At 40.6% G+C, this 15,562-nt stretch overlaps 1 protein-coding gene across 2 annotated transcripts in view; it reads right to left on the reverse strand.

Annotated features, from left to right (window-relative positions):
- Positions 1 to 15,562, reverse strand: part of PGGT1B (protein geranylgeranyltransferase type I subunit beta) — a 54,047-nt gene that overhangs the window by 24,696 nt on the left and 13,789 nt on the right. For both annotated transcript variants that reach the window (XM_025860928.2, XM_073878544.1), the window contains exons 3-4: positions 6,412 to 6,479; positions 1,237 to 1,388 (exon numbers count right to left, since the gene is read on the reverse strand). In XM_025860928.2, the coding sequence (XP_025716713.1) occupies positions 1,237 to 1,388; positions 6,412 to 6,479 (220 nt within the window). The remainder of the gene's footprint in view (positions 1 to 1,236; positions 1,389 to 6,411; positions 6,480 to 15,562) is intronic.

Genomic DNA, 15,562 nt, shown 5'->3' on the forward strand with positions numbered 1-15,562 from the left:
GATTTAAAAACCATATACTACTTGTATTACTCAATAAAGAACAGGACTATTAACTTGAATAATATAAAATGATCTCTAAATCACCACTCCATTTCAAAGTTCTGATTTCTGGGTAGCTTTATACACTACCAGTTACTCCTTCCCAGATGGCACCACTTGAAGTTTCTTTGCTCCCTATCCCGGACAGTCATGGCACACTAGCTTGAGAATTAATGGGGGGAAAAGCACCTGGGACCCACTGGGCAGTAAGAAATTTCCAAACCCAAGTTTTGACATGTGAAATTTCTCCTAAATGTATATGTAGATAACCACTAACTAACACAATATTGTGTGGTAATTTTTTTTTACCTATTCCATTAAGTTTTAGAGAGGTAACAGTCTGAGTCTGATATCTATTCCTTTATTTGTAAACAAGGAAAAGGTGGCAGTAATCAAAGACTATATGGAAACTTTGAGATATTAGTCACATACACTGGCTGAGGTAAAGATTAAGTTCTACAGTATTTCCAATTAATGATAATTTATCTTACAAGTCTAAATTAATTTTCCCCTCATTAAGAACAGTGTTTTTTTAACACTGAAAGGAAACCAGAGATATCAGCTGATGAAGCACTGACATAACAATACAGCAGAATTGGTTTGCAAACTCTTTTCTCTAGATGGTATCAGTTTGCATTTCCTAGATTTGGGGTGCGGTGGGGGGAGGTTTCACCTTAAAACTCTAGGAAGAGTCCTTAAACATACCATACAAACCACCAAATATTACTGAACTAAGTTCTTTTTCTATCCTTTACAAAGGTCACTGAATCTACCTCCACTAGAACGTAATAGTCAATGTTCATTCCTTTCTCCCCCAGTCACTATGTCTTAAGTCACTAGAAGTTCAGAGTAGTGTATGCTTACTTCAAAATATCCTTTTGTCACCCAGAAGGTAAATTAAAGTCCATCCTAATATTAAAACCATTCAACCACTTACTTAGGAATGTATTCACTGTCTCAGTTTAAACAAGAGAAAAAAACAAGGAGCTCTGCTATTAAGATTTCTTTTTACTGAAATAAGAAATCTTGGATTATTTTTTGATTAGGGATTGTACATAGAGTGAACACTAAAGGATTCTAAAAGGGTTTATGATAAACTCTAAAGTTCCAGTATAGTATTATACCCATTTTTCAGTTCTATAAAATTTTTCCAAAAAAGAAAAAAAAGAAAAGGGAAAAAACCAGAGTGACCCGTACCTTCCATCTTCCAGCTGAAGGGCTCTCAAGCCTGCTAAGCAAGCTTCCTTATTGACTCGGCTTAGGTCATCTCCAAGAATAACTAAGCATGAAAGGCCAGTGTAGGTCATTGCTATGTGGCCACTATCATAAGGATGAGCCGTTCCAGGATTCTAAATTCAAAATTAACATAATGTTAATTAACTAGTAAACTGAAAATTTATTTCATTAAGTAATCTGACACTAGGTTTCAGGAACTAGTAAAATTAAATGTTTGCACTGACTTATACCAATACCTGATTGAAAAAAACAAACCTTCATTTTGTAGGTGTCAATGTAAGTACAATTGCATGCTTTCCAGGCTACACAATTTTTAAATTTATCCCGCAAACCTCAAGCTTTATGGAAGCAGTTCTGATACACAAATAAACCAAATTATTTGAACTCCGTATGTAGTCAACCGTATTATTTATAACTTAAGTCTCAATGAAGTTAGAAAAGCATACAGCCTTTCAATCAAAAAAGATTTATAAAAGAAATAAAAATTCTTTTACTGAACAAATTCAATACCACAGTAATCACTGTATAAAAATATTATACAGTTGAAAAACCTTATTCTGCTCTCATATACAATTATTTGAGCTTCTAGGAAACATTAGCACTTAGAATAACCATCAACACATTGTGTGTTGGATTAACTACAGTTATCAAAGATCTCTTATGTTACAAAATACGTGACAAAGTAGGAAAGAATCTAAAAGGACCTAAAGAATCTAGGCGCTGACACCGGCAATGGTAAAATTGGATATAAAAAGTGTTTACTATGCCAAGTAACTTGACGTTCCACAATATACAAAGCATTTAGAGTTTTATAATTAATTTCAAATAATCAGCCAATCCTATGAATCAATTTTTTTTTAAAGATTTTTATTTCCTTATTTGACAGAGAGAGAGCACAAGCAGGGGGAGTGGCAGGCAGAGGTTGAGGCAGAGAGAGAAGCAGGCTCCCCGCAAAGCAAGGGAAGTCCTATGTGGGACTCGATCCCAGGACCCCAGGATCATGACCCGAGCCAAAAGCAGTCGCTCAACCAAATGAGCCACCCAGGTGCCCTGAATCAATTATTCTTTAAAAAAGATTTCACTTGAAAAATGTAAAATTTCACATTGTACAAATCTGTCAGTTTAAGAATGTTTTAAGTTTTGGGGCACCAGGGTGGCTCAGTTGGTTAAATGGCCAACTCATGATTTCGGATCAGGACGTGATCCCAGGGTCCTGAGATTGAGCCCCAGTCCGGCTCCCTGCTCAGTGGTAGTGTGCTTCAGGATTCTCTCTCTTCCTCTGCTCCTCCGCCCCCAAATAAATAAATCTTTTTTTTAAGATTTTATTTATGAGAGAGAGAGAGACAGAGAGAGAGTACAAGCAGGGGGAGCAGCAGAGGCAGAGGGAGAAGCAGGCTCCCCGCTGAGCAGGGAGCCCAATGCAGGACTCGATCCCAGGACCCTGGTGATCACAACCTAAGCCAAAGGCAGGTACTTAATGGACTGAGCCACCCAGGCATTCTCAAATAAACAAATCTTTAAAATAAAAAAAAAAAAGTTTTTAAGGTTTTTTTTTTTAATTGAAGAACAGTTGACACACAATGAAGAACGTTTTAATTTTGACAGAATACAAGCATATTTTAAAATTCATCTGTCATAGGTTTCCCTTCTATTTTAGTTTGGATTCATCAGTAATTGCTTCAAATCCTAGAATAATACTCATTATACTAGAAGGTCAAAGTGAAACTTGTACCAAGGTTTTGGTTTAAGCAGACTCCTCTACCCACTATAATAAATGTTAACTTCTACAACCACTGAAATGCATCAAATCCTGCCTCTTACTACTCATTGGCTTGCTTCACTTCCTCCTTCTGGAAAATGGATATTAATACCTCCCTCAAGGGGTTACTGTGAGGATTAAATAAAATTACCGTGACAAAGATGCTAGTTATCCTGATGATGATGCAAGTACAAGGCAAATATCCAAAGGGCCACTACTTCTTGGGAGTCTTGAACTAGGTTCCTGGACCCACCAGGGAGTGGGGAGTGAATCACATTATTTTCCTGCTCACCCACCTTCTGTGGTTCCTCACAGAACAAGCTTGCAAGGCGTTCAATCCCTTCTATAATCGGAACCCACCCCACCCATCTGGCCTTACATATGCAATTCTTTATGTGGTCTCACAAACATGCCAAACACATTTTCATCTTGCTAACCCTTTCATTCTGAGTTCCTCCCTAGAGCTCAAACTCTTGGTACTCCTGGCTATTCTATTCCATATTTATAATAGCCTGCCTAGAACTCCTAGAGCATATTTCAGTTTTTGGTACTTAAACTAAACATCTACTATGTTAAAAGCACCGTGGGGGGCGGGGGGAAAGCACCGTGGGGAATCCAAACAGAAATCAAATGTGAAGCTTAACCTTAAGGGCAGAAGAAAGGGTCTGGTCAAGTAATTACAATACAAAGTAGAATGTAATAAGCGTCATGAGGGAGATACAGTAACACAAAGATTTACTTTTTTTTGTTTTTTTAAAAGATTTTATTTATTTGACAGAGTGCACAAACAGGGAGTGTGGCAGGCAGAGGGAAAGGGAGAAGCAGACTCCCCGCTGAGCAGAGAGCCCAAAGCGGGGCTTGATTCCAGGACCCTGGGATCATGACCTGAGCCGAAGGCAGACGCTTAACGGACTGAGTCACCCAGGCACCCCAAGATTTATTTTTTTAAATTGTCATCTTATCTTCTGTTAGTCAAATCTGAAGACTGTTTCACTCTATTTTTTTTTAAGTAGGCTCCATGCCCAATGTGGGGCTTGAACTCACCACCCTGAGATCAAGATCTGCATGCTCTACTGACTGAGCCAGCCAGGCGCCCCAGTAACACAAAGACTTAAATAAGGGATTTTTTTCTGCAGCAGAAGAGGAGCTTGGTGGGTGGAAAGGAGAGAAGGCTTTATATATTTTTTTTTAAAGATTTTATTTATTTATTTGAGAGACAGAGAGAACGAGAGATAGAAAGCACGAGAGGGAAGAGGGTCAGAGGGAGAAGCAGACTCCCTGCCGAGCAGGAAGCCCGATGCGGGACTCGATCCCGGGACTCCAGGATCATGACCTGAGCCGAAGGCAGTTCCTTAACCAACTGAGCCACCCAGGTGCCCGAGAAGGCTTTATAGGTAGAAGACAAAAGCAAAGTGGATAAAGAAAATTCTGGGTATCTAGCATGTATCAGAGACAACACATAATTTAACAGAGAATATAGCATTTGTGAAGGAAAACAGTGAGAAAAGTGGGTTGAGAGGATCCATCAGTGTTTCTCAAAAAATACTCTATGGCCATGGAAGGTCCTGGGCATGTATCAGGTAAGGCAATGGCCCGCAGGTGGTTTGGTGGTTTTGGAAGAAAAACTGATGACACTACTGTATTTATATACTTTATCGGACAATCCTGTGCGCCTCCTCAGATTCTTGCGGACTCTCAGCCAACCACTCTCAGTGACAACCCCTGGGAGGCTGATATGAGTCCCCCTGGCATCTCTTGCTCCTTCCACCACTCAAATTCAGATGAACACAATGTGGCATAGAGTGGGACCTGGCCTCCCCAGAAGATGCCAGGCGTCTAGGTGAATGACACCAAAAATGGGTGTCAGGAGACTCTGCCAACCAAGGCAAAAATGGTTTCTTCTTCAATTTTATTCTTGTTTAAAAATGTCGTGAGGGAAGACAAGAGCAAGGGGATTGTCAAAAGTGTCAAAGCCCTGGGCGCCTGGGTGGCTCAGTTGGTTGGGCGACTGCCTTCAGCTCAGGTCATGATCCTGGAGTCCTGGGATCGAGTCCCGCATCGGGCTCCCTGCTCAGCGGGGAGTCTGCTTCTCCCTCTGACCCTCCCCCCTCTCATGCTCTCTCTCTCTCATTCTCTCTCTCAAATAAATAAATAAATAAAATCTTAAAAAAAAAAGGTATCAAAGCCCTGATTTTATTTCAACCAGGGTGGGTACACAGAAGGGATAGCACTAGGGGATGGTCATCATGACCACTCGTCAGGGCACTCAGATAGCCTGTCCCCGAGGAGTAAAGGGAGAGCTATCTTCTTCAGGACCAGCATCAGCTGGAAAAGATTGTATTCATAGGAAAAAGGGAACATAGTTTATGAATCCTTTGTTTGCAGACTCCCTGCTAAAAGCAATGGGTACACATGACTGGAGACATCTTGGCAAATTCACAGGACCTTGACACAGGCAGGCAGATCTACAGCCCAAGACAGAGGAAGAAAGCTGAAGCAGTGCCTCTACGAAATCATGTTGCCTTCTCCCAAATCACTGCTATTTATTCCAAAATGTTGAAGCAGAGCATGAAAAAATGGGCAATATGACATTTACATTCAGATTGCAACCGGACAGAAATCTTGACATACTCAGTGTTGCTAGACACTAGCTTATAACCAATATATAAGCAGAGTGACCCCATCAGAGGAAAAGTTTCTATGCTGCGTGGCCCTCTTTTGAAAAAAATGAGGAAGTTTTTCTCTGCTTCTACTATAGAAAAATAGTGATTTTGTGCCAAGATGCAAACACCTTCACAGCTGGCTCTGGGTCTGCTGCTTTGAAGAAGACAGAAGCTCCTCCCTTTGTGAGGAGTCCCTGCTTTCTACACAGTGTGTGCTGGTACCAAAGCCTCTGGCCGTAACCCTGAAGAGAGCCTGCTTGTTGCCACAAATGTCCTCAAATTCATCACTGCTCAGGTCTTCAATCACTGCCTTGGCAAGAGCTTTTTCTTTTATTCCTAAGAAACGTGAGTCGAATGTAGTCTTTCACTAACATAGAAGTTCTCTGGCTTCCTAGAGAGCAAGCACCAAGCACGACTGATTTCCAATTCTCCAGGAGATCACCAATAATTTTTATACAAACGACAGGAGGAGAGTCACGATAGTTGGGACAGCAGGGATCTGTGTGTGCATATGGGCTGTGCATTCTGCCAGGAAGTGAGGTGCGGACCACACTCCTTTCAGGAGCTGCACGTATAACGTACATTAGTAGACAGTATCTAGCTATATCAAAACATGGACGCTTGGTTCTGTCTGGGTAATTTCTTAGTTTTCTTTCTCACTAATTTTATCAGCCACCTCCCTCCTTCTTCCTCCTGACCCAGACAGTAACTCACCTTTGATGGATTGAATGGAATACCCAGGTATGAAGAGCCTCGGAAACCACAGCGGTTTAGATTTGATCCTAGAAAATAAATACATGTACTTATTTAGAGTATACTTTATTTTTGTTCGGACTCTACAGCAGTTCAATTAAACATTCTTTCAGAAACTGAGCATTTTAGTATGAAAACTTTGTCACTGTGTCCATTTTCATTCTAGCTAACGGTTTAGTACCAAAGCTTTGTTACTGTGTCCATTTTCATTGGTTAATGCTCACCATGAGCCAGGGCTGTTCTCTTTTTGTGGGAATTTCCTCATTTAACTTTCAAAAAAAATTTTAAGTTAAAACAATCTCCACACCCAATGTGGGGCTCGAACGTACAACCCTGGGATCAACAGTCGCACACTCTTCCGACTGAGCCAGCCAGATGCCCTTCTCATTTTCAAACCAGTCAGAGACAAAATAATGATTTCCTACCATGTACCTTCAGTTTATAGCCTACCCCAGTGCATACAAAATGCTTCCATACCTTTTCCATATGATCATTTTTCATGTGATCAACGTATTTAACCCCATGCTAAAGGAGAGAAAGCAGAAGCCCAGAGGTTAAGTGACATGTTCAAGGTAACACATCAGAATCTGGAATTCTCATTTCCCATCCAGTGTGTTTTTACTTTAACTCATTGCTTCTTTATATGTGAGCAAACTAAAGGTATAAGCTGTTCTAGTTGCAAAAAATATACGTACTTAGTATTTTAGTATTGGACAAATCTTCATTCTGAGTCTGGAACATAAATTGGCCCAGCCATTATGGAAAATAGTATGGAGGTTCTTCAAAAAATTTTAACTAGAACTACCATATGATCCAGCAATCCACTACCAGGTCTATATCCAAAGGAAACAGGATCACTATCTCGAAGATATGTCTGCAACCCTGTGATCACTGCAACATAATTTATAATAGCCAAGACATGGAAACAACCTAAGCGTCCAATGACAGATGAGTGGATAAAGAAAATTTCTCTCTTTCTCTGTTCGTCACACACACACACACACACACACACACACACACACACACACACCAGACTGTTATTCATCCATAAAAGAGGAAATTCTGCCTTATGTGACATAATACATGGAACTTGAGGGCATTATGCCACATGAAGCAGGTCAGAGAGAGAAGAAATACTATAATACTTTATGTCCTCACTTATATGTGGAATTTAAAAAGGCTGAACTCACAGAAACAGAGTAGAATAGTGGCTGTCAGGGGCTGAGAGAAACAGGGAGATGTTGGGCAAAAGGACAAACGTCTACCAGTAAGATGAGTAAATTCTGGGGATCTAATGTACAGCATGATAGCTATAATTCATAGGACTGTATCATATCCTTGAGAGTTATAAGGAGAGTGGGGCGCCTGGGTGGCTCAGTTGTTGGACGTCTGCTTTCGGCTCAGGTCATGATCCCGGGGTCCTGGGATCGAGCCCTACATCAGGCTCCCTGCTCAGCGGGGAGTTTGCTTCTCCCTCTCTTGCTCCCCCTGCTTGTGTTCTCGTTTTCTGTCAAATAAATAAATAAAATCTCAAAAAAATAAGTTATAAGGAGAAATCTTAAATGTTGTTACCACACACACACACACACACACACACACACACACACACACACACAAAAGGAAATTATGTGAGGGGATTGTGGTAATCATTTTGCAATATAGTCATGTATCAAATCATCATGTTGTACACCTTACACTCATATATATGTCAATAATACCTCTATAAGGCTGGAAAAAAATAACTATAAATGAAAAATTAGTTACACCCACAATAAGAAAGTAATTATGGTTTTGATAGCTATTAGAAAATCAGCATGACAGATGTAGAGGACAGAAGTGAAGTATCCACAGAATGTACATGCATTTTCATAAAAAGTCAAGTAGATTTGGAGTGCCTTGGTGGTGCAGTCAGTTGACTGCTTGACTCTTGGTGTCAGATGAAGTGTGATCTCAGGGTCATGAGATCAAGCCCCACGTCTGGCTCCACGCTCAGCACAGAGTCTGTGTTTCTCTCACCGTCTCCCTCTGCCCCTCTCCCTGTGCTTTCTCACTCTCACTAAAAATAAATAAATCTTAAAAAAAAATCAAGTAGATGTATAAATAGGTTGGTTTCTTTTTTTTAAAGATTTTATTTATTTGACAGAGAGAGAGAGACAGCGAGAGAGGGAACACAAGCGGGGAGAGTGGGAGAGGGAGAAGCAGGCTTCCCGCTGAGCAGGGAGCCCGATGCGGGGCTTGATCCCAGGACCCTGGGACCATGACCCGAGATGAAGGCAGACGCTTAACAACTGAGCCACCCAGGCGCCCCTATAAATAGGTTTTGAGGTGAGAAACTAGTTTTATATCTCTTATGACTGGAACATGACTAATTCATACTAATTAGTTTTCACTCTTCTTTTTCTTCAAATCAGGTACTCTATTTAGCTTTTTATCTCCAATAACACTTAGAATAGTAACTTAAACATTAATTTCTTGAACAATTTAGGGAACTTTACCCACTAAATGTAAAACTTTCCACTAACCACCTTCCCCCTTTAACAAAAAATTTACATGAAAAAGGGTACTGTCTAATGGTGAAGATACTAAGAAACACAGTTCTCCCATCTTTGCTAAAGATTTTGCTAAAAAATGGGTAAGCCACTTAAGACTTGTCAATATACAGTAAGAATAATAAAAAGGCTCAGACTCTGACTGGATAATGATACATCTGAGAATTTACTCCAGTAACTTCCAATATAAGAAAGGTCACATGCACAGAAACACGCAATGTAGTATTACACCGGTAAAATCCGGAAGCAAACAGAAGTCCAACAGGTTAATGCAACACTCTATCTCCTCAAAGGAACATTAAACTGCTGCTAAAATACTTAGGGAAAACTATGTAGCAATATGGAGAAATGATCAAAAGGACACAAACATTTCCGTGACTATGTTTATAATTAAGCAAAGGATGCTTTATCAACAAAACCCAGAAGGGAATAAACAAAAGAAAATTATGTGGTATAACAGGAGAGTGAATTTTGTTCTTTGTATGAGTCATTTGTGCCCTAACAAATTATCACAAACTTACTACCTTGAAACCACACCCATTTATTGTCGCGCAGTTCTGTACGTTCCGAAGTCCGTGAGGTCCACCAGGCTGGACCGGGGTGCTGGTAGGGGCTGCACTCCCTGCTGGAGGCTCTGGGGAACAATGCCCCTCAAGTTCCTTCAGCTTGTTTGGCGGGTGTGGGACTGAGGGCTCCAAGTGTTTGCTCACTCCTGGAGGCCATTCCTGCCACTGCTTGCATCTGGGCCCCTGTACCGCCTTCTCCTTTAAAGGGCTCATGTGGTTGTACTGGGCAACACCTAGCACACCACCCCCCCACCCCGCTCCGTACATGAAACAACTGCAGGTAATCTCCCTATTTTGATGTCAGCTGATTAGTAACCTTAACTTCATCTTCAAAGTCCAGTGTTCAGACACTAGTCTGAACAACCACTAAAACCAATAAAACTTTCACCACATCAACAATAAGGTGGTTTTGCTTTCTTATCATTCGTGTATTCACTGGAGTATCACTTTTTTTTTAAGTTTTATTTCTTTTTAAGTAATCTCTACACCCAACATGGGGCTCAAACTCAAAACCCTGAGATCAAGAGTTGCATGCTTTTCCAACTGAGCCAGCCAGGCACCCCTGGAGTCGCACTTTTAATTTCCTTCAAGAACTTTTCCTTTGCATATACAACGTGGCCAACTGGCATAAGAGACCTAGCTTTCAGCCTATTTAGGCTTTTGACATGCTTTCCTCACCAAGCTTAATCATTTCTAGCTTATTATGTAGAGCGAGATGTGCGACTCTTCCTTTCACTTGAACACTCAGAGGTCATTGTGGGGTTACTAATTGGCCTAATTTCAGTACTGCTGTGTCTCAGGAATTAAGGAGCCCTGAGGAGAGGGAAGAAGGGGAACCGCTGCTCAGTGGAGCAGTCACAACACACACATTTATCATTTAAGTGCACCATCCTATATGGGCACAGTTTGTCATATCCCGAAACAATCAGAATAATAACATCAAAGATCAATGATCACAGATCATCATAGTAAATATAATGAAAAAGTATGAATCATTGCGAAAATTACCAAAATGTAAAACAGAGACCTGAAGTGAGCAAATGTTAGAAAAATGGCACCAATAGACTTGCACGACACAGAGTTGCCACAAACCTTCCATCTGTAAAAAAATGCAGTATCTGCAAGGCATATTAAAGTGAAGTGCAATAACATGAGGAACGCCTGTTAGGGTTACAAAAAATCTCTTTCTGAATGAAATATTTCCTTACAGGTAAATGACTAAACAGTATTTCTATTTGTTCATTTCTATATTTTTAGCTTATTTACATCAATAACTTTCCTGAAAATTTCAGCATCAAAAGTACTGATGTTCAAAAACATCATCAAAGGTTAGGAGACTGCGGCATGGCCATGTGGAGTCAAACTCAAGATCCCATTCTTACTAGCTCTGTGTTCTACAGGCAAATAACACCCTCTCTGAGCTAGTTCCTTCCATTTCTGAACGAGGAACAGTCATGTAGAGCAAGCAGTATTTTGCAGGGTTCTTGTAAGGTTTAAAGGACACGGGCAGATTATGCTCAGCACAGTAACCAAGGCATAGTCAACAGTAACCAGTTCGAACAGATTCATTAGCTTTTTACAAAAGTGAAATAGGAGGAAAGTAACAGCTTCTGTGTAATTGATCAAGAAAAGTTTGTTTTTTAAAAAAGATTTTATTTATTTATTTATTTATTTATTTATTTATTTATTTATTTATTTAGAGAGTGCATGCGAACACTGAGGAGAAACAGAGGGAGAGGGAGAGGGAGAAGCAGGCTCTCCGCTGAGCATGGAGCCGAGTACAGAGCCCGCATTGGGCTCTCATGACCTGAGCCGAAGGCAGACGCTTAACTGACTGAGCCACCGAGGCAACCCCAAGAAAAGTTTCTGTAAAATCAAAATGCCTTCTCTTCCCCCTTTTCAAGACTGTATACTGTCACTGAAAAAAAAATTCATTAGGCAATCCTTTTTGATTCTTGTCAAGATTTGTCTGCTATTGTGCTTTCCTTTATAATTCTAGTTAGCTTTCCTTTATAATTCTAGTTAGCTTCCCATGATAATTATTAAGTATAAACGCACAATTCATTCCCAATTTACAACGGGATGCATATTCCCGATAGACTAAGCTTCCTTAGAGGTTGTTAGATGGCGCCATCTAGTGTTCCTAATTCAGTAGCGGCGAAATAAAACGGAAGGGTGGGTCTGGGTCCCAACAGGATCAATTGCATAGTCTGAAAAAATATACAGGCTTCTTGGGTCCTATCTCAGGCCCACATCAAAACCCTCAGAGTAGGGCCTGGACAATCATACATAAAAATAAAAACAATCCCTGTTTGACAGACAAGTCAGAATCGAGAGCCACTGATGTGGTGAATGTATCCTCTACTATCAGAGGCACAGAGTCAAACTAGTTTATCTTGTTACGGGGAAGTCATTTAGATAGCAATATATCATAAGCATCCAGATACACCTTACACAACTCCTTGTTTCAGACTGTCAAGAGACCTAGACAAGGTGAACAAAACATTCTAGAGCCTACAAAATGGGTTTGTATACCTATTTTCTAAATTTCACAGATTAGTTTCAGAGTCAGACCTAGGCCAACTAAGGAAAAGGCAGGTGGGAGACTTCTTTTCATAGATAGAGACTTAACAGTTTCATGCAACAAAACAGTAAACGGAGAACTGAGGATTGCAGTTGGACTGTGGCAAGATCTGTGGTGTGGCCTACCAGACACACGGTGAGGGACAGTTGGGCACATAATCACTACGGGGCTCTATGCAAAAAATTCTTGATCTATAATTCTTCCAAAATAGACATGCTATAATTTTTAAAATGTGCAACATGCTCAGTTTAGGCACATGCAACTATACTTACACTTGTAGGCATGTTATTTTAAAAAGGCAGCAATGGGACTTTAAAAATCTACTTTAAAAAAAATCTTACGGGAAAACACACATGATAAACAGAGCACCTATTGTATGGAATCAGTACTGGAAATCTCCAGGAATGGGAATCTCAAAGGACCAGAAAACAGAAAACTGTACTCTAATTTTGCCTTTAGCATTAATGAGCTATATTATCATGGACAAATTATTCATCCCTTTGGATCTTAATATCCTCATGTGTACAATGACGGACTATAACATTCCTTGCTCTGTTCTAGCTCCAAAATTCTCTGGCTGTGTCCTTGATGAGAGAAGGGAACACACAACTCCCAGCCTGATCCCGTTTCCTAAACACTTTCTGAGGTTGACGGGAAGGGCCCCAACCCTCCAATGGTTTGACCACATACTTATAGTAAGGTACCACTGGGGTCTTTACAACCCTGTGGTCAAGTGAAAAGCCAGGGTTAACTCTGATTAAATATTCATGATGTACTTAAGTGTCACACATGACAGTCTCCACAAGGGACCTATACACTTCACCAGTAAAGCAGCACTGGGGCCTGGGAGTCAGAAGTCTGGGATTTCAGTCTGACTCTATCACTTAATAGCTATGTGTGGCCTCAGGCAGGTCTCTTAATCACTGTCTCTCATTTTCCTCGTCTGGGGAAGGCAGATTAGGGGAAGAACAAATTTGACAATGTATTTGACAGTGCCTTAAAAATCATAAAATTTTAATTAACATACAGCATTATTTCTGCATTAGCAAAATATCAATGTATTTGCTGTGTATAATAACCCTGCAACATTAAATTTTTTATTTTTGTTGTGTTTTGAGGAGAGGTTCAAGCTTTTTCTAACTTGAATTTTTAAATATGGAAACCTACTGTGAATACACAAACAATGCAGGTATGCAGATTAAAATTAAGTACTACCTTATCCTGCCGTCCCGCCAAGTCTGTTCCCAACTCCCCCCCCCCCCAAGATTTTCTATGTGTCCTTTCAGAGTTTTCGCTGTATGTTGATAGCCAAAGATTGTTGAAACATCTCTGTAGATGTTGGTATTTATAATTTAACCATATACGAACATTTTCATGTTGGTATATACATAGATCTACCTCGATCACTTAATACTGCATAGTATTCTTGGTGGACCATAGTTTAGTTAACTGTTTCACTTCCGTGCACATTTACTCCCCTTCTACTTGGTCAGTGTAATGAACAATGCCAAAACATGTTCTACACAGATTTTTGTGCACGTTATTAGTTTCCTGAGCTATCAAATTCTCACAAATCTGGAGGATTTCAACAATGGAAATTTATTCTCTCGGAGTTCTGGAAACCAGAAGTCCAAAATCAAGGTGTTGGCAGGACCAGTTCCTTCTGGAGGTTCTGAGGGAGAAACCGTTTCATGCTTTTCTCTCAACTTCTAGTGGCTCTGGACAATCCTGGCATTCCTCTACGTAGCAAGCATCACTCTAACCTCCACCTCTACCCTAACAGGGCCTTCCCCTCAGGGCCTGGAATCTCCCTCTTCCCTTCTCCTAGGAGGACACCAGTCACTGATCTGGAGATGCTTACCTTAATTACATCCGCAAAGGCCTTTCTTCCATCTAAGGTCATATTCTGAGGTTCTGAGAGGACCTATCTTTTCGGGGCCATTATTCAACCCACTACAACACACACGAGAATATGTCAGATGCGATAAAAGATTTTACTAAAAAATGCCTCTCAAAAGGTTACAATGATTTTCACTTTCACCAAAATGATATTAGGGTGCTCTTTCGGGACGCCTGGGTGGCTCAGTCAGTTAAGAGTCTGCCTTCGGCTCAGGTCATGATCCCTGATCCTGGGATAGAGTCCTTGCTCAGGGGGGAGCCTGATTCTCCCTCGGCCTCTGCCTGCCGCTCCCCCTCCTTGTGCTCTGACAAATAAATAAGTAAAATCTTAAAAAAAAACAAAAACAAGGGGCGCCTGGGTGGCTCAGATGGTTAAGCGTCTGCCTTCGGCTCAGGTCATGATCCCAGGGTCCTGGGATCGAGTCCTGCATCGGGCTCCCTGCTCCTTGGGAGCCTGCTTCTCCCTCTGCCTCTCTCTCTCTCTGTCTCTCATGAATAAATAAATAAAATCTTTAAAAAAAACAAAAACAAAACAAAGTGCTCTTTCCCCTGTATTCTTGCCAACTTTCAAAACTTCCGGCTAAATTGACGTGTTAGATAAAAAATAATGCACCATTGTTTCTACTGTATCTCCCTGACTTTTCTCTTAAGGTTAATCCTCTTTCACGTCGTTATTGACTTCTTTTGAGATCCTCCTATTCTTAAATTTTGTCATTTTCTAAACAGTGATGTGTCATTTTCCTCTCAATCTTTAAGAATTCTTCACAGTCTGGATATTAATATTTTATTATATATATTGCCACAATTTCCAAGCCTGTCACTTATTCAACTTTACCTCTTACTACAAAACATTTAAAAGCATTTATTTAATCAAACTTACCGAATTTTTCTTTTATGGTCCTGGGTTTTTAATATTTCTAGGTTTTTAAATTCCCTAAGATTTTATGTGATATCACAAAGTAGGACAAATACAGACCTATGAGTTACAGAAAGCACCTTCTACTCAGTCTGCAAATGCCTTATGAATGAGAAAATATTTGAGGAGCCAGAGGATGCTTAAATTAGGTGTCCTGAGATGCAATTTCCAACAAGCAATTCTTAGAACACGAGCCATTCATTCAACTCAACTGAATACAACTCAATGCCATCAACTCAATTCTGACACTATAAACAGATAGCCATCGGATTGCACAGGCTGAGGGCTCAGTCAGTCAGGACTCCAAACTACCCCCCCACCCCCAACTTCAGGCACCAGATGCAAGCCCCATTAGCTGTGCTGCTTCTGACCGACTGGTGATGGACTGTAGGTTCTCATGAGCCTCTCTCCTTGGGTACAATTAATTTCCCATAGCAGCTCACAGAACTCGGAGAAACCTATTACTTGACAATAAAAGAATGTAACTCAGGAACAGCCAGATGGAAGAGATCCTTAGGGCAAGGTATGCAGAAGGGGCAGGGAGCTTCCATTCTCTCCAGGAGCCCTGCTCTCCCAGCACCTCCACATGTTTGCCAAC

Source organism: Callorhinus ursinus, unplaced genomic scaffold (genome assembly GCF_003265705.2).
Source record: "Callorhinus ursinus isolate GAN/ISIS: 27379988/994484 unplaced genomic scaffold, GSC_fseal_2.0 scaffold30, whole genome shotgun sequence".
In the NCBI taxonomy this organism is placed as follows: Eukaryota; Metazoa; Chordata; class Mammalia; order Carnivora; family Otariidae; genus Callorhinus; species Callorhinus ursinus.